Source organism: Triticum dicoccoides, chromosome 2B, assembly GCF_002162155.2.
Source record: "Triticum dicoccoides isolate Atlit2015 ecotype Zavitan chromosome 2B, WEW_v2.0, whole genome shotgun sequence".
In the NCBI taxonomy this organism is placed as follows: domain Eukaryota; kingdom Viridiplantae; phylum Streptophyta; class Magnoliopsida; order Poales; family Poaceae; genus Triticum; species Triticum dicoccoides.
The window spans coordinates 732,004,404-732,029,243 of NC_041383.1; the positions used below are offsets into that span (position 1 = coordinate 732,004,404).

The following is a 24,840-nucleotide window of genomic DNA, read 5'->3' on the forward strand; positions in this document are numbered from 1 at the left end:
TGAATAAGGTTCTGTTTTCTAGGGAAAGAAAAAACAATGCTCAGTTGTTAGATAGTCGGTGGGCTCTGGTTACTAAGGAAATCAAGAGCAATGGTGACTTCAAAGGCCTTCGGGGTGAGCTAGCCGAGCTGCAGGATGGGATGCAATTGATGGAGCTGCTCAACCAGAATCTCCTCACCGAGAAAAAAGCAATGAACACCGAGTTGGTTGGAGTGCAGGAGGAGCTGGGAGAAGCAAGGAAGCAGCTAATGCAGCTAGATGATAGCATGGAATCAATGAAATCGTTGAGTAAGGTTCTATTTTATAGGGAAAGAAAAAGCAAGGCTCGGTTGCTACATACTCGGTGGGCTCTGGTTACCAAGGAAATCAAGAGCAACGGTGACTTAAAAGGCCATCAGGAAGAGCTAGCCGAGCTGCGGGGTGGGATGCAAGAATTGAGATTCCTCAACCAGGCTCTGTGTTCTAGGGAAAGAGAAAGCAATGGTCAGTTGTTAGATACTCGGTGGGCTATGGTTACCAAGGAAATCAAGAGCAACGGTGACTTATGAAACCTCCGGGAAGAGCTGGCCGAGCTGCGGGATGGGATGCAAGGACTAGAATCCCTCAACCAGGTCCTGGTTACTAAGAGCGTAAGAGACAACGACAAACTGCAAGCGGCTCGGAAAGAGTTGATCGATGTAAGGAAGCGACTAGCTAGTAGTACCTCTTTTAATTTGCGTCTCATCTCTTTCTAATTTATCCTGGATGTTTGCAGGGCTTGAATGTGGCTACAAATGGCAGGGCAAACATAGGCCTGAAGAGGATGGGGGAGCTTGATCCAAAAGCGGTTGCAAATGCTTGCAGACCGAGATTGTCACAAAAGAAAACTCTTATTCTTTGTTCCAAGTGGGAGACTAAAATCAGAAACGCGGGTTGGCACCCTTTTAAGGTCATCATGGTTGACGATCAGCCCATGGTACGGATAGCCTTCTATATTGCTATACATGGAGTAGCTCTTTTATCTTGTAAGTAGTCTTCAGTATCTGGTTTGCAAAGGTCCATCTTACTGTGTGCAAGTGTAACTACTGTCTTGTAGGAAATTTTCTTGGACGATGATGACAAGCTTGTGGAGCTAAAACAAGAACACGGTGACCAAATGTTCGCCTTGGTGAAACAGGCGCTGATTGAAAGGAACAAGTACAACCCCAGTGGTGGCTATCCTGAAACGTTGCTGTGGAACTTCAAGCACAGTCGGGAGGCAACAATGGAAGAAGCCGTCCAATTCATTGTAAAAAAGTGTTGTGCAAAGAAGAGAAAGCATTGAGCCCATATATCTAGGAGCTGGGGGTTTGCCGTCTTTCTTTGGAAAACCCATGGATATGCACTGTGAAGTAGCGGGTTGCAGATTTGCATGACAGCAATGTGCTACTCTTTCATTGACATATATGGTACTTTGAGCAAGTGTACAAACCCTTTAAATATGTGCAATAAGGCTATTGCAGGACTGTTGGAAGTCAATTGAAGTTGACCTTAACTACAGCAAAGCATATAACCGACTCGGATATGTTTATTTCATCATAAGGAATTTTAGTGATATGCTGTTACAGGATGCTATTCAGATACTACATAAACTTCTGAGGTAGTAAATGGTAGTGCATTGGGGTGGCGCTGTTTTAAATTTGAAGTCGCGCAAGCTCATTTTTACTTCAGTATGGTTCTGAATATTTATATAAGCACCTTTATTTTTTGGCAACAGCTCAAATGCAAGCACAAACTCATTGTACCTGTTGTTAACTGGAAATCTGGAATGCGATTTTACTTCATTCTTAGTTCGAATTCAGCCAAGAAGTTTTTTTTTAAGGTATAAAACAGTGGGGGGACCTGAAACTGATATTTGTGCCATTTTGAATAGTAGTAGGAATTTGTGCGTCTGATTTGCTTGCAACTGCTGGATGGAAAAGAAACCATCATTAGTTCATCTATATGATATATTCATGGGAAACCAGTTTATGCAGTGGGCATGCAGGAAGACCAGTGCGAATTGCCTGACATGTTTGTATTGAGTGTGCAGGTGTTGCGCTGCCGTTCATTGTTGAACTGGCCGATGGTCGCTCCTCCGTCTTCAACTGCTGCTTACTCGGTTCGTCGTGAAACAATGTCCATTCAGGAATTGAAGCTAGCTTAGCTTGTATGTTCACTTCTAGCATTCTGATGGTTTGCAGGGTGGAAAGATTGTACATCACAGATTTTGGTCCAATTCAGGCTTGCTTTTCTTGCTCATGTTCAAACAGAAGGCAGAGAAGCTCTTGAGTAGCTTACAAGGTACTCCCTCCATTCCTAAATATAAGTCTTTGTAGAGATTCCACTATGAACTACATACGGATGTATATAGATGCATTTTAAGTGTGGATTCATTCATTTTGCTCCGTATGTAGTCCACCCAGTGAAATCTCTACAAAGACTTACATTTTGGAACGGAGGGAGTATAAGAGTGTTTAGATCTCGCATGTGTGGTTCTAACACGAGAAATTATCTTTCTTCTTCTTTCTTCTTTTTGTTTGCGAAAGAGAAACTATCTTTCTATAGATCATAGGGTGTGGATGAAGGTCTACAGTGGTAGACTCTGGTTTTGCAGGAGATTGTACGCCTGGAGTGGAGTCTTGGAGGCCATGGTATGGCACTGTGAGCTTTTATGTGCAAGTGCAAAAGATATGGTAGATGGCCTGTACCGACTAGGCATTTTCCTTTGAGGAAAAAGATGGTCATGCATAATGTGAGACACCGTTGTGAATAATTGTACATGAAGGAATCTAGAATTTGCTTTGACTGAAACAGAACACAATCCCAGTTTACATACATATTTTGAAGACCTTTTGCAGTACATCAACCTCTTTGGATTTTTCACGGCAAAAGAAAGAACTCTTTTCCCCCCTAAAAAAAATGAACTCTTTCCACCCCTCAAAAAAACTTATGAACTCTTTTTGTGTAAATTCGAGGGTCAATTTTTTAATCAAAATTCCATGATCAGTTCGTCTCTTGATTGACATGAAATACTTTGTGCCCAGCCCATTAAGAGACCCATCAAAGTAGAAGGGTAAAAGATGCTGTAAAAATATCGGTAAAAGATTACAACAAGTTTACAACATTGATTCTTGATTGGGACTATATAGCACTCCTATTTATTTACAACTTTTTGTCCAAGGAACGTACGAGGACGGACACAAAGCCTTGAGAAAGAAGTCGATAAACATCTGTCTTGCATCGAATGGATTCTCTACGTTCCACCCTTATATTCACCCGGGCCAAGGCACGCACGCAAATTCTAGATTATAGATAGCACATAAATCGATTGTTCGTCAACCCTCGATCTCCCTTGGATCATGTCGACGTCGGACGCCGAGCTGCTGGCCGCCCTCCGCGCCGCCGGCCGGGAGCATCTCTCGGCGTCCACCGTCGCCCGGCGGCAGGAGACCGGCTCCCACCTGTTCCGGGTCGCCAACTACACGGAGGTCAAGGCGACGGTGCCCAACCGCGAGCACGTCGAGTCGAGCACGTTCACCGTCGGCGGCCACGAGTGGCGCATCGACTGCTACCCGAACAGCTGCGTCAAGCCGCACAACGGCTGCATCTCCCTCTTCCTCCGGCGCACCAGCAGCAGCGCCCCCCACTTTCTCCGACGTGGTGCCGGCAGCGCAAAGGCCGAGGTCGCCATGGCGTCCATCAAGTTCAGCGTGCTGGACCGGGACGGGAACCCGGCGCGCACTCAGAGCTCGCCGCCGCGCCAGTTCGCGAGCGGCGACGACTGGGGCTGGACGGACTTCATGAGGAGCGACGAGCTGGACAAGGAGAAGGAGAGGTACCTCAAGGACGACTGCCTGACGGTCCTGTGCGACGTCACCGTCGACCTCGGCCTGCGTACCGACAGCTGCACCGAGGTCGCTGCCGCCGCCGCGCCGGAGCCGACGGGCGAGTGGCCGCCCCCGCCGTTCGAGCTAGACGGGGAGCTCACCACGGCCATCTGGAAGAAGCAACGGGCGGACGTGAGGATCGAGGTCGGCGGGGAGACGCTGGCGGCGCACCGGTGGATGCTGGAGGCCCGGTCCGCCGTGTTCAAGGAGGACCTCTCGCTCGCCTTCGCGGCCGCCGGCCACGGCAAGCAGACGGCCGAGCTGCGCATCGAAGACATGGACGCCGAGGTGGCCAGGACCCTGATCCGGTTCATCTACACGGACGCGCTGGCGTCGGACATGAAGCAGCAGCTGGACGCGGCGACGGCCATGGCGGAGCGCCTGCTTGTGGCGGCGCACAGGTACAAGCTGGAGAAGCTGAAGCACATCTGCGAGGAGGCGCTGTGCCGGCACATCGGGATGAGCTCCGTGGCGGCCACCCTGGCGCTGGCGGAGCGGCACCGGTGCGCGGTGCTGAAGAAGGCGTGCATGCAGTTTATTTCTTCCCCTGCTAACCTAGTAGCCGTCGTCGCGACCGATGGCTTTGAGCAGCTGAAGATCGGTTGCCCCCCTGATCTGGTCGACCTCATGGCCAAGCACTTGGCCAAGGTTGGAGCGGTAGATCAGTCCACGTTCGTGCCATTTACTACCTTCTAGCCATTTAATTTGCTCTTTTTTTCGAAAATATTCTAGTCATTTAGTTACTATAGGAGTATATAGCTAATACCCGTGCATTGCAATGGGCACAACTTTATTTTAGTCGCTCAGTGTAGAATTTTTTTTTTTTTGACTGGGTTGAGATTGAGATATTTTGTCAGGAGGCAAGAGGTAAAAAGATATGTTCCTGAGATTTGTGTACTTTTATAAGTGAGTTGATTTTGTATTTTGCTGCAGATTTCTTGCTATTGGCAATTTATTTGATTTCTCTTGATTGCTTTGCAAGAAATTTCTTTCTCCAGAGCCGAGGTGATGGTTAGAAAAATAGGGATTGTCACCTGGTTTGAAAAAAAATATATCAATATGAAGGAGCATATATGGAAGAGGTGGAAACAAGACCAACAAATTACAATGTCGTGTTAAAAAACAAATTACAATGCCAAATCAACATCAATTGACCCATATTTTTACTATAAACTTGATCAGACTTTAACAAGTTTGATTTAAAACAAGATGTATAGGTCATCTAAACCCAAATAGAAGGGCTAACATTATTCAACACAAAAATAATATACATACTTTCGAATGTATTTTCTTACTGTGATTTATAAAAAAAAAGCACACAAATTTATTGTCAACAAAAGCACATGCATCCTAAATTTGGAACCGATCAATTTCTTTAGATATAATTAAACCGCCTTCTGACACACACAAAATTGCGGCCTTGCGAACAAAAAAGGTGCCAACAGCAACCTGAAACCTCAAGCCGATGAACAACAAATACCACCGAGTTACCAGTTCAACAAGGGAGAGGTATTGCTAAGCACTTAATTACATACATCCTCAACCCAAGAAATTAGCATTCTTGCTATCAAAGCAAAACCGGGCTAGGCAGCTCATCAACGCGCCCTCCAACTACCTACCTAATCTAGATACAGACAGGCACTTGGGTTTAAGCAGCATCTAGCCCTTGTGTTTTCCTGTGTAAAACAGACAGTTTCAATCATGTGAATTAGCTATCACCTCTCTAAGCTACATCTCTCCCTTCTCTGTTTGCTGAGAGAGATGTCGATCGGCGTAGTGGAGAAGTCTCCTCAACCTCAGAACCATATCACAGTGGAAGGGGAGAGCGCTGCGCCTTTCCGTGTAGACCGGGCTTACCGTCATCCACGAAAGGGCGTGGAGCTCAGCGGCCACCGCCTCCAACACATTGTGCATGTCCATTTCGTAATCACGGGCTGATGTTTCATGGGTGTTGTTCCTTGCCTGCTTGCTCATGCTGCTGCCGCCAACGCCTCTGCTCATCTTCTCTTGGACAGTGGCGGTGCTGCCTCCGTAGTAATCGATGATGCTGACAGAGAGAACGGAGTGCCTGTCCTCCTTGGTGAGTTGCGCGGCATCCTTTCTTACTGGTGGGACAGCTTTGGAGACGACATAACCCATTGCCAAGGGAGTTGCTGTCCCTTTGCTGTGCAATAGGTGGGCAAGCGGCGGGGATTCCGATGTAAGGCACGTTGGAAGCTGTAATGTCGCAGGGGAAAGATACCGCATACTTGGTGACGGAACCAGAAGATACGATGCAGACATTGACCCGATGGACTTGACTGGGGTAAACCCGTCTAAGTAACTAGAAGACCCAGTGCTGCTTTGATTCCCTTCACCTGTAAGAGACGGGGAAAAGAACATTAGTAAATATGATCCATCCCTGACTATGGATTTCCTAAAAAGCATGACCCATTGCTTGATTGGCACTCTTAGCACGATTAAGATTTAAAACAAATAATCATATACTGTGTTTGTATATGATGAGGTCATTTAGTGATGATCATTTACTTAAAAAATTGCCACATTAAATAAGTAACTTGTAGGCGGAGATAATAAATTCAACATACACAGACAGTACTTACCAGAAGTAGGTCTGGTCGCCATCAGATCCGCTTGGCATGCCAGATGCAATGAACTATCTTGCGAAACTGCAACTAAACTGATGCTACGAACCAAGTGCAATGAACCCCTTGAACTGTCCATTCCAGTTTGTTCCCCTAGGATCTGCTTTTTGTTTCCTGACTGACCTTTCGTGAAGCTAGATTTCGAATGAGGGCTGTATAATGTGCTAGGTGAGGAAGGCATGTTTCTGTCCTGGATTAAGCCCATATCTTGTTGCTGGAGTGTTGGTCCATTAGAATTTGACGGAATACCATCAGGTATAGATCGTCGTAACTGCACAGGCCACTTCTTTACCTCGTTACCACCAAAAGAGTATATTGCCTTTTGCCATTCTGCATAAGCAATACATAGACATTACAAACACATAAATAAAGCACATTATGGCCTATCAAATGAAAAAAACAGAGTTAATGATCAAATTGATTAGTATACCCTGGATTTCAAGTTCAAGGAAACCTCCAATACGGGTTATCATTACATCTCTTGATCTTGTATTGCTAGCTTCTGGTGAAGACGACATTATTTGACAACCCTGCTGCAGAATTTGAATGAATAGGCTCTGGAGAACTTTAGTGTCTTGGCGGCTACTAATACCACCAAAAGGAAATATTAAGTTGTCTAATAACTCTCCTCTAGAATCTGTCCAGATGCATACTAACCATCGCCAGTCCTCGGTCCAGCCATAACAGCAATGAAGACTTGTAGCACTGTCATTCTCAGACCCTTCAAGTGGTGGGCTTGCTCCACTATCAGTGCCACCTGAAATTGAGCTGTAAGCCCTGCTGCTACTTGCATCAGCTCCTAATCTTGAAGATTCCATCATATCACTGTAATCAGCAGCCCCAGGCTCTGCCAGAATGAAAAGCGGCTCAAAGGCATACTTCCTGTCATCCTGAGCACATAATTCTGGGATTTTGCTTGGATCAGGCAATCCTACAGCACGGCCAGGTTGCCATGAGTTGTCCCATGATACTGACCTCATGGATGCATCAAACTCTGTTTCTCTAGAGAGAGTTTGTCCAGACATCCGAGGAACTAGACACTCTTTCCAAAGGGTAGGACCAGGAGATGCAGTGTGCATCATCGTGGACTGAGGCCTACTCATATAAGTAGGTGACTGGAACATGTCACTCTTGGAAACAAACCGTGGGATCCGTCGAGCCTTATTATACACAGTGAAAGCTATGTCCTTGAAAGCAGCAAGCTCATTTGGTTTATGGAGTCTCAGTAAAGTTTCAACAGTAACAATCTGCAAGACAAGCTTCGGTATACTGAACCCAGAGAGCATTACAACATTGGATGCTGATGCTTCATCAGCAGAAGCACTGCTGTCTAGAGCTTTGGCAACCTGAGCATACAGGAATGATTTCCTTTCTCTCTCTGACGATAAGATAGACCCAAGGGCAACAGAACTTTCTACCAGTGTCTGTAGGACTGCAGATGGTTCAGGAAATGGGCAGACCACATAAACTACCTGCGTACATAATGGACCGTGGGTGTTAAAATAGATTAGCATTGCGGTTCTGGGAAAAATACCAACTTAAAGTTTATTTTTGTTGCATAGGCAAAGCATGAAAGAAAAATCAATTCATCCACCTAGAGGCCATCGTGCATCTAACTGAATGATTAGAAGTCCCGCACATGTGATCTTTTTTTGTAAATACAAGTGAACAGAAATGAAACGTTGGATCATTTCTGCATCCAAAAAACTTAATAATTGGGTTAAGATATACTCCCTCCGTATCAAAATATATGACGCCTTTTGACACTATGATACGTGTCAAAAAACATTTTATATTTTGATAAAGAGGGAATATCTCCAAAAGAATTGGTGACATATTTATATGTGTGTACTCCAATGGTGGCATTTATTAGTAACAAGTGCAGAATAATAATGGCATCCTACAAAAGTTGTCATAAGAGGAATAAATGATACATTCCATGACAAGAGCCTCAGTTGGATCAAGAAAATAGGAAAGCTGTATTTAGACAGAACGGGAATGACAGAAGTAACATGTCTACAAAGTTCATACACTAGTTGACGCTCAGACAGATGTATCTAGATACATCTGTTTGAGCGTCAACTAATTCCGGACGGAGGAAGTACAAAACAACAATGATAAGAAAATATCATATCTGATTAAAGAAACATCCTACACTAAGTTGACTACTAATGTGTATTTTTCGTTTTGCAATTCCTTTTGTGCAAGTATGTATAAGAATATTTATTTCAGTGGGCTTCTCTGCTGGTTCTCATAAAAAAGAAGAGGAAAAAGAAACACTGACCAGAGAAGACTAAATAATGAGAATACACGAATATAAACCATGCAGAGTATCATCACAGAACAATACACGCGGCTATTGTTTTGGAAGTCCCTTGGATCAAAAAAGTGGAGAAGGAAGAAAAGGTAAAAGGCCTTACAGTGCAAGGTATGTTACTGCTCTCTTTCTGATTTGTTGAAATGTTTACGGTAAGCTTTATATCCTTAATTATCCTTGCCAGAGATGATACAAAGCTTTTCACACTCCAACTTTTTGAAAGAGCTTGAAAGTATTCAGTTATTGAACTGATAGAAGCTGAGTGGCTGCCCCCAGTCTTCAATTGATCAGGACACTCAATGAGAACAAGTCCTGAAGGCAGATACTTTCCAGGAGATTGTTCTATTTGCCCCCCACTGTGTTGTGGCGAATGAGTACCCAGTTTGCAAACTTCATAAACTATAAGAATGCCAAATAGATAAAAGTAAGGAATAAATTTTGAAACAACAATGAATTCGAATAATTATATGGAGAATATGAGATTGCTAAACTATGACTAACTGACAAGTAACCCAGTAATGACAAAACATTGGTATATTCTTTTGGTTGTTTATATCTATTACAATGATGTGATCAAATAGAACGAAATCAATTGTATTGCAACCATGAAGCTATATAATTTGTTAACATGTTAAATTAGATCAGTGACTGGCTGTAAATATTGCCTCTTTTGAACTTAACGTATAACTGGCAACAAATAGTAAATACAGAGTTAGAAAAGGTGGCATTAGGCTTAAATCTCTATACATCAATACATGTCTCATTGTCATACAGCCAACACAGTGAACTAATGCTGTTTATTGGATTCACAGACACTTTGCAGGCACAAGTATCAAAAGCAAACAAGATTTTAAGTTTATGAACTACAGTCCTATCTTAAGGAGTGGGGAGAATTATAAACATAGAGTCAGACACATTAATACTACATAACGGTAGAATATAATGGAAAATATAGGGACGCGGATTTTTGGCTCCTGGGTGCTCCACACCCCATACGAACATTTAATTAAAAAAAATACCAGGAAAATTCAAAAAAAAAAAACTGGGATTTGGGGATATAGGCGGGTGGAACACCCAGGAGCTCCTGTGCATTTTCCAACATATAGCCCCTACTTCATCTGCAGCTAGTTGGAACTTGTACTTTTTATTTGGTGCAAGATTGGGAGTGATCCCATGTTTGTATGGGACATGTATGGATCCATGCACGCTATCGTTCAACCTTGCCATGAATATAAGTTGTAAGATTTAACTTATGGGTTTAATTGCATTTGGATCTCACATGTCAAGTTCACATCCCCTGACCAGGCAATGTGGGACTATCCACTGGGTTGGATTGGATTTAAATACAAAATGTTAAATTGTCAATCTTAACCAAGCAATCTAGGACCATCCTTGTGTATGTGTGCAACTTCTCATAAGCCACAATTGTGCTCAATCCTCGACTTGGGCTGGGTGGGGAGAGTTGAGAGTTCTGCAATCCCAGGTCAAGAGTTTTGGAGTTTGGACAAGCCCCTATATTTGACCCAAAACAGCTGGTTATTTTCCATAGTTCTTTTCAAATTTTCTATATATTTTTCAATTGAATATATTTTCTCGGCACTGACTTGTAACCAGATGAAGGGACGCAAACATCATAATAAAAACAGCACAACTCGAAGTGGGTGGGAATTATCTCATTACCACCAAATCCTTGTTAGGTCTAAGTAAGAATTGTGCATCACAACTGAGAACCAAAGAAAAACTGAAGAAGCAACGTTATAGACACTTACTTGTTCCAAGCTGCATGAAGAAATCAGTGGCTGCAGAAGTAAGCATATCAATATCGGGGCACAGTGCGTAGTAAGTAACCTGAAAGAGCGTACAAATGAGAAATTTATGAGTCCCGAAACTACAAAACTCTTTCCAGAGTAACCAAAACAAAGAAACACGTAGTAATCTAGATTCTAGAATGGCTACAGAACTTGGGGCCAATTTGCAGTTGTATCGTGTTGTGTTATTTCCTGATATGGAATACTTGCACCACAAAAAAATATTTACCAATTCTATTAACAAGTTGCTTTTATGAATCCAGAACGACATAACAATATACTTTCAGGTAGTTGATATATCAAAAGGTAATAAAAATCTATAGTGGGCTATATGCCACCACAGTGCCAAACTATGCCTTACAGGCTTGGCCGAAGCATAAGGTTCCAAAGGAGCCTTCTCCCACAATTTGAGGCAATTAGCAGAGGTCTTTAACCAATCATCCTGGTAACTGCAATTTCAATACTTACATCAGTAACTCACGCAGTTAAATGTTAGTTCATTTAATAAATCATTTTCAGGGGAACAAGTCTGCTACCCAACAAGAAGAGATGGCAAAGGGAGGACAGCGATGGTTGGTCTAACACGGTGATATCCCTTATGATGCTCTTCTGAAGTGCCTGCATTGAAATTCAATCTCCTCTAAGATGAATCATGACTTTCTCCTTCTGGCAATATTATATTTGGCGAAGGGAGTAATAAAGAAGTTGAAGGCAGGTTGAGAGATGTGGCAGCAGGAATACCTCGATCATTGCTAGATTGGGGTGGGCTCATTGCATCTCCACCGATGGGCATAGAATTTGAAGTATCTCGATTATCACCAGTAGTATAATGGAAAGAGTATGCATCTCCCATGGCAGCAGATTCTGCTATATTACTTCGACCCCTGCACCAATCAATTACTGATAATGGACCATCCATGTTTGCAAACGCAGTTTTAAGAGCTGATTTTATATCCGACTGCAACAAGCCAATCAGGGATGATTCTGAAACCTGTATCCAAAAAAAAGACATGGAGAAATAATGCATGAATAAGTAGAAGTGGCAAGAAAAAACAGAGCACCAGATTTTTACCTCTGCGGAAAGTGGATCAACTAAATCAACACCAGCACAATCCTTGGAATGACATGTTCCTAATAGTCCACCACAGCCAGCATGAACCATAGAAGGATCGCAAGAAAATCCACGTCTCCTCTGCTCATCCAAGGAAAGCCAGAAAAAAGAACCATCTCCATCATCCATATCAAGTGCGATATCAACAAATGAAGTAGATTGCTGAACTAGCAGAGCCATGGCACTGAGAAGTTCCACAATAGGTTGTCTTTGTACAGATGGGCTTGTGCCAATAAATGTTTTAGCGGACAAAGAATCAAGGGGTTTTGCCCCTTTAGGTACCACAACAGACCTCCAAACTCCCACGTTTTCTAATTGGGACCTATCATACATGTCATGGTCAACATCACTAGACAGCCTAGCTGGTATACTTTCTTTCCTTTTCATCTCATATTTGGGAACAAGACCCGAGTTACTACTGCTCTCTGTCTGCATAGCACTAGACAAGGCACTTTTTAACTCAGCAGATGCTTTGGTTCTCACAGACACTAGTGCATGCCTTATTCGGCACATGGCAGCCTGAAATGTGATGCATTCAATTTCAGTTGCAAGTGCGGTCTTCATAGATAGGAGGAAATACCCAACATTAAGCATGCTATCACTCTTCTTTTGTATAGTCAGAGAAGAGCTAAATGAAGTTTCACCAGAAACAGGTCTTGATGTTTCTCCCTTGCATGATTGTTCGTCTGCATTGTTTAAGCTCTTTTCACTCTCATTTTTCCTACCTTGCACAAGTGTGTATAAGCTTGATCGACCAACATCACGTGAAAGATTAGCTGATGTTACTTTATCAGACTTCTCAGACTTGTCTCCTGTAGACTCAACTTTAGAACTTTGTGTGACATCATACGAATAAACTCTTGAGCTAAAACCGCAACTCCCTCTTTTTTTCGATCCGGGCAAGTAGGGATTTGTAAACAGTGTTGCCGGCGTCTCGCAACTGGAAATTTCAACAGCTGCATATTCTGGTGCAAATGTGAGTGTAGCTTCAGCTCTGGTGAGAAAATCAGATCTACTAGATGATAATACTAAGGACTGGGACCCTGCAGGTGATGCAATTTCTTTGAGAGGCTCCTGAACTTTAGAAGCAACATCCTGAATAGGTGACATTGTTTGGTGGTTAAATGCCTCCACAGATGTGAAACCAACAGGAGAAAGTCTTTGTTCAGGTATATCCATAGCTATGGATGGACTATCTATGAATGGCATGTCTCCATATTCCGAAGAAGGGGTTACTAAAGCATGTGATTCAGCAGTACCTGGCGGCTACATAAAATGGAATATCAGGATTATAGATAGCAGGTAAGTCAGAAAGAAGTGATCCTAAAACATCATCGCCTTACAGTTGTCTACTTGCATGTCCAGAAAAGTTAGTATGTTATTTACATTTAAAGAAGGGTTCTGCGGTGTGCTCATTGTTTAGATCCAACAAGCAGAGAATTCCACATTTCATGGCTAGTAGACAGGGTAGAAGGTTAAAAGGGACAAGTTGAACAGTAAGAGAAAATTATTTCACAAGCTCTTGGTGATATCATAAGCAACATGTTTCAAGGCATAAAATATGTGTGATACAATAAATGGTCCTTGATTACAATCTAAAAACTAAAGTGAAGTACTCCCTCCATCCCAAAATAAGTGACTTAACTTTCTACTAAAGTTAGTACAAAGTTGAGTCACTTATTTTGGGACGGAGGGAGTAATTGGCTACAATCTAGAAACTTAAACAAGCAGCGGTGACAGTAGCAACCTTTTGTTAAAAAATGCACAGCATTGCAGGAGCATGAAATGCAACGAAGAAGTCAATACAATATATTAAGTTGCAGAATACAACTAGTGATGTATTTAATGGAATTAAATACTTCAAAAGTACTACAGATTCCTAACATAGTCATATTATCATTGCCATATGCATAATGAGTTCACCATTATCACAGAGCTTCTCATACATGACCAAGTATAGACTAGTCACTCTAAATATTATAACCTTGTTTCATCTATAAGTAACTACTACGAGGATGATAGGGTACCTACCTCACCAAAATCTAACTCATCCTCTTGAAAGAAGTCACTAAAATCTCCAAACTCCGAGAGAAGTATATTGATGTCCATCACAACCCCCTCTTCACCCCAGCCCCAAGAACATCCCCCCTGACCATTTGTGCCTTGCATGTTTTCACTAAATTCTTTGCCAGGATGAGAAGAATCTTCTGTTATTTCAGAACGAGAGCGCTTGGATACCTGATTGAACGAACATAAAACATCAAGACTTCTTCAGCACAACATTGACGTAGACTGGAACAGCAGTAGTGTGATTGTGCACTGATGCTATCAAGCATCAACATGGCGAAATGAGTTAATAACACAAACAGTGTAACATGTATATATGAAGATTATTCGCCAAAATAGAACTTCATGCAGAGGTAATGTGGCAAGAAAATTTGGTGTTGTGATAGTTTTAGCATCAACAGATTGGTATTTGCTCACCGATTAAACACAATTACGCAAATACTTCTATGCACAGGATGGCATGAACTGTATAGCATGTGTTCTTCCATGTAATGAAATTTCTGCCGCCATTCAATTATCAGTTTCTATCCAGTAAATTGACCATATCTCATACTCCCTCCGTTCCAAAATATAAGGTGTATTAGTTCTTTCAGAAGTCAAACATTTGCATGTTTGACCAAGTTTTTAGAAAAAATTATTAATATCTACAGTACCACATTTGTATCACTGGATCCATCATGAAAAGTATTTTCATATTTTTTTTATTTTGTATTGTAGATGTTGATATTTTATTCTATAATCTTGGTCAAACTTACACAAGTTTGACTTGCATGGAAATCGATACACCTTATATTCTGGAACAGAAGGAGTATTTCACACCTATAGCTAATTAGAGATAAGTTGATAAATATATTCGTGTTCAATAGTGGCATAACAGTCTTCTGTTAATCACAAGAATGATGAAGCAAAGCATGATGTTACCACTACAAGTTAGCTACTGAGAAGAGGAAAATGCAGTGTTATACTAACAAACATATTAAAATGTAATTCTTGAGAAAAAAACTACTTTATTACGGTATAAGTATGTAAATTGAGAAAAAATCAACACACTACCATCTTGCTACCAGCAATGTCATTGTTCAATGGCAGATCAGACTGATGGAACGCTGTAGAGTCAGCATCTGCCAAAAGATCACCACCTTTAGCAGCAACTGCATGCTCACTTCCATTAGAAGTGCTACTGACACTACTGATACTACTAGTCCTGCCGTTGGAGTTGTTATTCCTTTGTCTTCTTAGTCTTAGAAAATTAGAGTTCACACCAAGTCCGCGTGAAGATCCAAAGAAAGAGCTGCTAACAGATCAAAACAATTAATGCAGGAAAAATCAGACAAACCAAATTTGCAATCATGATGTTTTAAAATTAGTACTTCAAAAATATCATGTAATACAGATCAATTTTAGTTGCACCCAGAGATTATGTGTTATGGTGCTGCTAGAAGGAGGGCGCGAGAGGGCCGGCCGGGGGCCTTTTTGCCCACGGCCGGGCAAGAGGGAAGGGATTTCCTTCTTAATTCTTGCTTGATTAGATTGATACATCTCTCTTTATATAGAGAGGTTTACTTGACTCCCAAGCAAGGCTTACTTGACCCCTAAGCAAGCAACCCTTATCTCTAGTTAACCCTAAGACTAACGGGCTATACCGCCAGCCCAGGCCCATTACGTACTCTAACACTACACCCCACCTGGACATGCAGCTTGTCCTCGAGCTGCAGCCTAACCAACTTATAACCATGACTCGACGCAACACAAACCTAACACCTAAAAACAAGCCTTTTACATCTCGGCTTGTTTTATGACTCTCAACCTGAAATGGACTGGGACGCTTTATTTTGGACCCCTCAACAAAAAGTGGACACCATCCGCACATCGGACGTGCACGTGTACAGCCACCTGGATCCCATGGACACCACCAGGACCAAAGGAGTGCATGTGTATGGCCACCTAGAAGTGGTCGCAAGAGCAACCAGCAGAGGCGCCCTCGCAGCGGCCGGCGGCGGAAAGCAGTGGTGCTACGCGGTGCGCTCCTGTCAGTGACACCCTGCCTTCTCCCCGCCGGACGGCTGTTGGTCTGCACCGCACAGGGAAGAGTGGAGGGCTTGCGATGGAGAATGACGAGGAGGGGTGCGCCCCCCAACCGCCGATGACGCAGACTTTGAGGTCGCTGCCCGCGGGGAAAACAGCATGCCCGCTGCCCGTGGGGAAAACAGCCCAAGATCCCCGACGCAGCAGACGAGATCGAGGTCCTTTGCGCAGCGAAGGGCAACTTGGAGGAGCGGCAGCTGCAGACCACGCATCTCCCGCACACGCTGACGCGCTAGGAGGCCGCGCGCGGCAGCCTGCAGCCTCACCGCCGCCGACACGTGGCGGGTAGCGATCCAAGACGGAAGTGGTGACGGCGACGGCGGGGACTTGATCTGCTGGATGTGGACGCCCTGGGATGGCGGCGACGCTGATGGGAACGAGGTCATCGCACTCCTAGGGCATCTCCTAGGGCATCCCATACTGGGCGGCGGAGCTGGCCTGCGGTGGCTGCTGCAGCTGCAGCGGCTGCTGCAGTATCGCGCCGGGCAGCGGCAGCGGCTGCTGCGATGGAGCGCTGGGCGCGGCGGAGGCCGCCAGGAGCGGCGGCTGCCACTGCAGCCAGGGCTGGGCGGTGGTGGCGATGGATGGCAGCTGCAGCGGCCCGGCGAAGGCCCCCTAGTGCGGCGGCTGCCACGGTAGCCATGGTGGCGCGGGGGCAGCGAAGGGCGGCGCAACCGGGGGCGGCCCGTAGGACCCAGCCAGGAACAGGCGGATCTCCTGGACCTCTTGGGTTAGGTCCCGCAGCACCCCGGACACCTCCTCCCAGGTGAGGACGGTGGGCGCAGGCAGGAGCGGGGCGACGGTCGTGGTGGTCGCCGGAGGCAACAAGGTGACCGACAGCGGAAGAGACAGGCTTGGCGGCGGTGAAGACATGATCGAACCAAAGCTAGCTGATACCAAATTGTTATGGTGCTGCTAGAAGGAGGGCGCGAGAGGGCCGGCCGGGGGCCTTATATAGAGAGGTTTACTTGACTCCCAAGCAAGGCTTACTTGACCCCTAAGCAAGCGACCCTTATCTCTAGTTAACCCTAAGACTAACGGGCTATACCGCCAGGCCCATTACGCACTCTAACATTATGATCCATGGGCACGATTGAATCAATGTAGTTCTTGCAAGTAACTTTTGGGTATAATGAACCATGGCAACAAAACGTGTTATACTGCATAGACTCCGGATGTGCTGCATGGATGGTGATCCTTAACAAAGAGTTAGTACAGCTTAGCACAGTTCCACAACTGCAAACTGAGCCTTAGTAACTTCACTTCTTTTGGATAAAATTAGTTGCCAATTCTACTAGTCTTCCCTTTTTGTGGGAATGAAGCAGTAGCGAGTCCTGATTAAAAAATAGTAAGTGCCTTTAAAACAACATTTACGGCCTGTTCGGTTGGAAGCCAAAATTTGCAACAATGTGCCACACTTTTCTTAGCCAAATTGGGCAAGTGTCTCGTAGCCACAGCTTAGGCATGCCAAAAATAATCAGCTAGGTCCTGGGCGTCATAAGCACATACATTGTGGCATGGTAGGCTAGGTTATGGCTCCAGTTTTCTTGGCCACAAGCCTGTTCGGCAAAAAATATTTGGCATGCTAGGACACTGTTAGGCATCAACTGAAACGGTCCTTGGTGCTGTTTTTCTCCAGTTCAAGAGAAGTTCTGGCCATTGAATGAGAGCAAGCCAGATAGGAGTTACTGTAAGGTAAGCAACATACTTATGTTCCAATTATTTTTATCCTAGTTCTAAAGAAATGATAGATTTTGCATGCTCGGCAATTTTAATTTCTAAGTTCTAAAAAATTACAGGATTTACCTAGCTGTTCTATGTCCACACCTAGCTCACAAAGTTGGAGAGTGTTTCTACGTCTAGCATAATGAGAAAATAATCCGAATGTCATGTATTCCTCTTAAGACAAATATTTTCTTGTATTTTTTAGATATTGTATTCCACTATTTAGTTCCTAGAGATATAGGATAACATCAAAACAGCATATCAATGCTGTTCTTTCAACATTTTACAGAGTTCATTGAAGATAACACCATTCGAAGTTGGTCCCCAACGTTTTGACTTGTGAGCTGTTCCAGATAGTCATTGATAGAAAAAACCATGTATGCAAGACTGACCTGTTCCGGAAGTAAGAAGACGGAGAGAAGTTCCAAAATGGCCAAGCCTCCCATGATGAATTACCCATCCAGTCCTGTGACCACATTCTGCGGGCAACATAATTTAAACCATGCAGACTCCAAGCATAACAAGATCATTAGAGTGAGACTATTACCTTTTACTAGAAAAGCGAACAAATGCCTGATGGACCATAGGTACCATAACAGCCTCAGGTGGGTAAATAAATGTCCTTTCAAGAACTGGAAGGCCATCAGCAGATTCTAACTTTTGCTGCCCATCATCACCTAAATGAGGGTCCTTCACTGAATCAAATTCTTTCTTAATCTGATTATTTTCCGACTCAGAAATTTTGTCAGTTGAGGCAGGTGGAAAGCCAAGGGCAACTTCAACATAGTAACTTTGACCTCTCAGCTGGCAGATGGTGGGTTGAGTAAAACCTGGTAGATTAGGTGCCGATAATTTGCTGAAATGTTTACACAAAATTAACATGAGAACTGAGTATCATAATGAACTGCTCTGCATATGAATATCCTTAAAAGAAACACAAGATCTCACTGACAGGTGAGATAACACCCAAGAGCCGCAATCAGGTCTAAGTGTCTAACTCATCAGTGAGAGGTCACCTCAACAGGCATAGAATGCCAATAAAACAGCTTAGCATATAAGTCGATTTGAGTATTGACTTTTAAGTTCAGAAATACCTTGAATATACTTGTCTTGCGAGGTCACTTGGGCAACAGCCGACAAGCCTACCCAGCATTCCGCTAGGAGCAACAATAACTGCAACATTCAATGAAACAGATCATGAATTTGAATATGCATGATATAAAACACAACTTTCATCTAAAAAGGCATAAAACATAATTTACATAAACGATGAAGAAACTGGCAAAAGCAAAGTTACAAATCAAAGTTATCATGAGCTTTGTCACAGAAATAGAATGCACAGTGAAGTTAGTTTAACTATTTAGAGAACTATTTTATATTCAAGCCTGATTCAAGACACGACTCCAAGAACATAAACCACTATATGGCTGTGCTTCTGCCCATTTTGAACATCATAGCACAGAGTTTGAGAGAAAAACAGAACTATCACCAGTAGCGGCGTGATTACTTAGAAGGGTCTAAGTGTCGAACTAACCAATGCAGTCATGTTTTTTAACTATTTCCAGTACGGGGATCCCTTCAGATAACACTATGATACAAAAGGATCGTCGATAAAAGTCGAAAAAATGGAAAACTAATAAAAATGTATGCCATAAGCTAGCATACCGCCTCTGGTGAAGTTCTATTTGTAAAGGTGAAATTCAAAAACACTGTACCCCACCCTAAATGAGATTCACTAGTTATCTTTTAATCCACCTTATAAAGAACTAAATGTAAGATAAAACAATGGGCAGTCCCTATTTGTAAATCAGACGTAAGGACTTCTGTAAATTCCCCTATCACAAGAAAATCATGTCAGAGCAGAACTGTGAATAGCACAAATATATTATCCTTTTCCAGCAAATAAGACAGTAGATTTTCTAAGGATGACAATACAGCAAGAAGTGTAGAGATGGAATTAGTCAATGAAACGGTACCTGGAAGACCTTCACCAACAGAACGGGGAGTGTGTGTGAGAACTTTCTCTATATCATCACTAGAAAGGTTTCGCATATATCTAATAGAATAAACCATTTAAAGTAAGACCACTGGCACTAAATAAACTGAAGAAGGCCAACGATATGACGGAACAAAATAAAAACTGACCTTGCGGATATAATAACATGCACAAAGATTGCTTCCTCAGTGGCCGCAAAGACAAATTCTACTGTAGGTTGTGCTCTCCTATAACGCAATGATAACAAAAATAAATGGAATGGAAATCAAGAAAAGTGAAGTTATCCTTGGAAGAACAAAAGGGGGAAAATGAAACTACATGGCCAGCCATATCTGTATCCTCAATATCACACTGACATTACTTATTTCACCCGTCGGATCAAAGAGAAATGGTTGGGAGCCTGTGATGGATTGTAGCATTATAGCAACTTGATATGGACTTCTACTTCATTATGCAATGACTAGAAGTGAAGAAAGGTCAGCCTACTGATTCATCTCGACAGTTATCTAAAATATGTCAAGAGGATACGAATTCATGCAGGCCCCACTCCAATGCTCGTATACAAGATAAATGGCCAACAAGTATCCGAATATTATCATTACATTCACGTCATCATATAAAGGTTGGCAAAAAAAAGGCATGCAGTTGTTCTCGAAACTTTAGCAAAGAAAAAAGAATCTATTAAGTTGAAATCCCATGTTTAGAATTAGGTTACAATTATTTACACAAAGTTTAGGGGCCTTTTCTTTCTTCAAACACAAGAACTTCACTTTATCCCAATATATACCATACACTATCTATTGTAGTGCACGACATTGGAACTTTAACAGACACGTTATGTGTGTTACTTTAGCAGACACATTGCATCAGTTGCTGAGCAAAGAGCGTAAAAAACTAGTTAACAAAGAATAAAAAATGAATAGATAAAGGCATAGCAACTTAGTCACAAACCTAAAGCTGTTTTGATTTCTTGTAGGGGGGTTGTATTTTGTAAATACATCACCAAATCTTGCATAGGAAAGCCCTCTTAGTGCTCTGTACAAGAGAAATTGTCAGATTTAAAATTCATCAACTAGACAACAAATTATAAATTACAGATTCATGCTATAACAAGTATAATTATACCTCTCCAAAGAATTTCTTAAGGCCTGACATAGTGCAGCTGCAACCTCTTCTGAGTTGCCTGGAGCCACCCATAAACCACTTGAAACAACTGCAAAACAAAATAAGTAGTAGAAACAAGCAAATAAATAAGCAAACTATACAGTCTAAGACTCCATGCAATAAACAAATATCAACAACAATCAACCTCTTAATTTAGCTACAGCGGGCTGGGTCATTTCAGGTACTAATGAGTGGCGGCCAGAAAGAAACAACCAGAGCTTGATCTTCTCATCTGTCATTGTTACAAAAAAAGTTTGGCATAAATAAGCATAGGCTTGACTTAGGTAGACAGAAAGATGGATGCAGGTAGTGCACATAATTATTACCAGGGTTATGCTCTCCTTGAGATGGATCCCAAGGGCCAACAAAGGAATTTGTCCAAGTACTTAGGAGACCTTCACTCTGTAAGCGAAGATACGCTGACAGCACAGTGCTATTAAGAGCATCTTTCTGCTCGGCTTTTGAACTGGACGAGGAACAGGAATCACAAAAAAGAACAGATGCATCAGAACAAAAATAACAAGTGGCAACAAGCAACTAGAAGACAGCACAAAAGCGGCATATGGAGGGTACAATTAACACCTTCTATCAGAAGTAGCACCGTAATCTGGTTCAACAGGAAGAAACTGAAACCATGATACAATCTGAAGCTCCCCCTGCAAGCATGAAATATATAAATAAGACTAACCCAAAGAAAGTATATCTGAAGAATCAACAAACTAAAAATGTCTCATTTCCGTGCTCTAAAGCTCTAGGCTCTATCAGAAACCTAGAGATATGGAACATCATTCTCAATTTGGAAGTGGGTGGCGGGTAATGCCTCTCCTGTGCTGTAGTTTGTGATGTGTGAGGAGGGTGGTTCAATAGCTCTCCAGACTTTTGAAGCAATCAGTTCCAGTTTCTACTTCTACTTCATCAAAAGAAAAAAATACAAACCATTGCAGGAATTGGAAAGAAACAAAAGGACATTTGTAAGCCACTAAGATAGCAGTGAGAAATAACCTGTGGAAGATCCAACAAAAAATGCCCCACGCACAACTATGCTCCCTATTGGGCAAACCGTTAAAGCATCTACAGACCATAAGCAGAACCTCACATACCCTATCAAGGATTAAACTTTATGTTACAGGTTTCTACTTAACGACTGGAAAATGAAAATGGTGCAGCGCTGTCAAAGGAGCACGCAAGGAAACTCGAAAAGGCCTGAATTCTCTTATTATTTTAGTTGCTTGGAAAAATTGGCAACACCGGAGTGATTGTGTTTTCAATGGAGCAAATCCAAGCTTCATGATGGTGCTGCAAGCTGTGGCAAATGAGTGCTCTATGGTGTTCTGCTGGGGCATCGTGCTGAGAAAGTTGTTTGTTGGGTCGCTTGCCCTGGAAGTGTAATACTCCCTCCGTCCGGAAATACTTGTCCTAGAAATGGATGTATCTAGTGTAGTTTCTTTCAGGGTGTTGGGGGGGTCTCCCTCTTCCTTGTACTATTTTCTTTCCTAATGAAATAATGTGCAGCTCTCATGTGCGTCCGAGAAAAAAAATGGAGCGAAGATTCAAACAGTTGCCATACTACATTTTGTTCCCTTTTTCACATCATCATCATGGTTGTTATGGAACAAAACTCACTTGCAAATGATGATACTCCATCCGTTCCTTTCTCTAGGTTTCATTTTTGTAAACGGTAACCAAGGCACTGATTTGAGGATAATTTGGGACTGAAATGCCCCTGGTTACAATGTAGGTTAGAGGGGTAATTATTGGCAGCTAATTAATGATCCTGCGATTCAGGACGGCTGGAATTGGCATCAACAGGGGTAAAAAGGAAATACACCTAATAAAAAGGATGGAGGAAGTATAACGCATCGAGAACTTGCAAGTTGCAATAACAGAAACACTAGAGAGTTTGCATTTCGCAGTACGATGAAATACAATAAAGCAGATTATGGGGCCACAATTCAACAGAACCCTCGGGGAGGGGGGTAAGGTCTAACTTACGATTTTGAAAATGTTGGTCCACATATTCAGTGTAGAAGACAAGGATACTGCTTTATAAAATCACCAGTGTTCATGTTTCTACAGTAGAAGGTGAAACCTGCAACATGGCCTGCGCTTGTCATACAAAGAGTACTGAAAAAAAAAACATTTATAGAACAGCTGAACAAATGAAGAAACTACATGAAAGAAATGGGATCACACAAATGTTATCCGTAAATAGTGGGATTCTATGGTTGTCACTCTTAATTCCAAATCAGAATAAAAGATATGATAATTGAACAATACTACAACAATGGGAATCTATCATTGTTATTTTAATTCCACAACACCCTGCACTACAGAGACAAAACTATTCAACACGCAAATAAAATGTTTAGGACTCCCACACATTGTCACATCAATAAAGCACCAACGAGGTAGGATCTTTAGTTTCCATGTTTACAAGTAAAAGAAATGGTATTCTGCCATTCTAGTTCCAAAGCCTCTCATCGATGAATGAAGCAAGAAATTTATGTTTACAGGGTAAAAAAACACAGTCCAATGGCTTTCATTAACGGTTGTAGTTAACATATTCAAGCTCCCTACTCCTTGCGACATTATAGGGTAACCGACACGCGCGACACAGGGAACAACATACAGGTTGCCGAACTCCCCTGCTCCTTGTGACATTTCACACGACACTTATCCTTGTGGAGTTCCCACGGCCTACGATGCATAAACACGTCAAATCAATGACATGCACCATCTTCCATCACTCGTACCCACTTACCCTGACGGCTGAATCTGCTACACGATCTCCTTATCCGACACCCCACCATCTAAACAATGTCTAAGGTAAGGTCATTCAGAAACCAATGTCTAAGGTCAGAGCGTGAGATAGTTCAGGAGCGGGAATTACTTGATCGAATGCCCCCACATTACCATGTCAAACGCCTAACATAACATTCAAGCGAGACTTAGGGTTCTAGGGTTCGTGAGCGAACGAACGGGAGACGAGATCAGAGAAGAGGGCGGGCTCCGGGCCGGTGAAGAGGAGAGGAGTGCTCCGGGGAGGACGCTCACCTTGCGTCGCCGCTGTCGCCGCCCCTGGTCGCGGCCGGCGTCGCGCGGAGCTCACCCTCGGTGGTACGTGAGGGCGGAGAAGTGAGCGGGTATGCGGCCGGGGACCAGCAGGAAGCAGGGGCGCCTGGGCCTTGTTCGCCGTCGCCGCCGGTCGCCGCGGCGTCGGCTCGACGGGTGGGGCGAGCGGGGGCGGAGGGCGGGGCGTACGGCGAAGGGGGAGACGAACGCGCCCGGCTGCTTCCGTTGGGTGCACTGGGACAGGGGCAACAAGGTAATTGCGGGTTGCAGCGAGGGAGTGGGGGACGGGTGTCAGGGAGCCGGCGGTGGCGTTGGCGGCTTCGGGCACCGGAGGCGCGGCGGCGTGGGCGTTCGATGGGGATCGGTGAGATCAGATCTGTGATGGGGCCGGCTCGGGTCAGTCACTGGGCGCGTTTGGTTTTTTTTTTTGGCAATTTAACAAAGCTTTATTAGGCCGTCACCGCATTGACAGGGACGGAAGGAAGGTTTCGGGGTACCTAATCAAACATAGCGGCCATCACCGAGCGTAAGTATATGTTTCGTCAAATTGTGAGCTTCAAAATTGGAGCTCCTATGTTCATGGACTACGTACAAAAATTGAAAAAAGGAAAATGCTCTATAATTTTCTTGAACTATTGCACCAGAGCTAGACATATTAGAGCATTTCCAGCCAGTGGCGGAGCCAGGAATATTTTTTAGGTGTGGCAGAGTTTGTGAGGGGAAAAAACAATGTAGTAACATATAACTATGTGACGTTCCTGCTTGCTGCCTTTCTTGACGGTGATCGCTGCCATGCCCACCACGCTGACTAAAGATCGCGTGGTTGCTCTGTAATCGCTGCCTCTGTTGCATGCCATAGGGGTTAGCCGACTAGGGGTCGGTCGGTCGGTCGGTAATAGGGACAAATATCACAACAAGACATACATTGTCATGAGTTTGGAGGAGTAGCCGTTGCTCCTAGTT

General features: G+C 43.4%; 3 protein-coding genes across 6 annotated transcripts; 2 read left to right on the top strand and 1 right to left on the bottom strand.

The window, feature by feature from the left end:
- Positions 1 to 6: 6 nt before the first annotated feature.
- LOC119365941 (factor of DNA methylation 1-like) lies at positions 7 to 2,800 on the top strand. Of its 2 annotated transcripts, none has more exons than XR_005175835.1 (3): positions 7 to 677; positions 755 to 2,119; positions 2,202 to 2,800. XR_005175835.1 is itself a non-coding variant. In XM_037631588.1 (3 exons), the coding sequence occupies exons 1-3, from the start codon at positions 585 to 587 to the stop codon at positions 1,301 to 1,303; spliced, it is 522 nt and encodes a 173-aa protein (XP_037487485.1). In that variant the 5' UTR covers positions 7 to 584; the 3' UTR covers positions 1,304 to 1,513. The 2 variants fall into 2 exon arrangements, 1 of the variants encoding a protein (XP_037487485.1); XM_037631588.1 differs by lacking the exon at positions 2,202 to 2,800 and having other exon boundaries at positions 755 to 955; positions 1,076 to 1,513.
- A 559-nt stretch (positions 2,801 to 3,359) lies between these two features.
- LOC119361274 (BTB/POZ and MATH domain-containing protein 2-like) lies at positions 3,360 to 4,583 on the top strand. Its single transcript, XM_037626568.1, has one exon. It carries the CDS (start codon positions 3,360 to 3,362, stop codon positions 4,581 to 4,583), a length of 1,224 nt encoding a protein of 407 aa, XP_037482465.1.
- Positions 4,584 to 5,238: 655 nt separating this feature from the next.
- Positions 5,239 to 24,089, bottom strand: LOC119365943 (mediator of RNA polymerase II transcription subunit 13-like). 3 transcript variants are annotated; one of them, XM_037631591.1, is made up of 23 exons: positions 23,860 to 24,089; positions 22,798 to 22,894; positions 21,388 to 21,461; positions 21,132 to 21,271; positions 20,951 to 21,037; positions 20,767 to 20,854; positions 20,593 to 20,676; positions 19,791 to 19,868; positions 19,622 to 19,701; positions 18,740 to 18,818; positions 18,193 to 18,501; positions 18,038 to 18,124; positions 14,889 to 15,126; positions 13,800 to 14,006; positions 11,730 to 13,034; positions 11,399 to 11,648; positions 11,194 to 11,275; positions 11,019 to 11,106; positions 10,619 to 10,697; positions 8,953 to 9,248; positions 6,963 to 8,004; positions 6,491 to 6,862; positions 5,239 to 6,244 (listed from the first exon to the last, which is right to left on the bottom strand). In XM_037631591.1, the coding sequence occupies exons 2-23, from the start codon at positions 22,819 to 22,821 to the stop codon at positions 5,616 to 5,618; spliced, it is 5,718 nt and encodes a 1,905-aa protein (XP_037487488.1). In that variant the 5' UTR covers positions 22,822 to 22,894; positions 23,860 to 24,089; the 3' UTR covers positions 5,239 to 5,615. The 3 variants fall into 3 exon arrangements, with proteins under 3 accessions (XP_037487488.1, XP_037487486.1, XP_037487487.1); XM_037631589.1 differs by having other exon boundaries at positions 14,889 to 15,129; XM_037631590.1 differs by having other exon boundaries at positions 14,889 to 15,129; positions 22,798 to 22,906.
- Between the last annotated feature and the right edge of the window lie 751 nt (positions 24,090 to 24,840).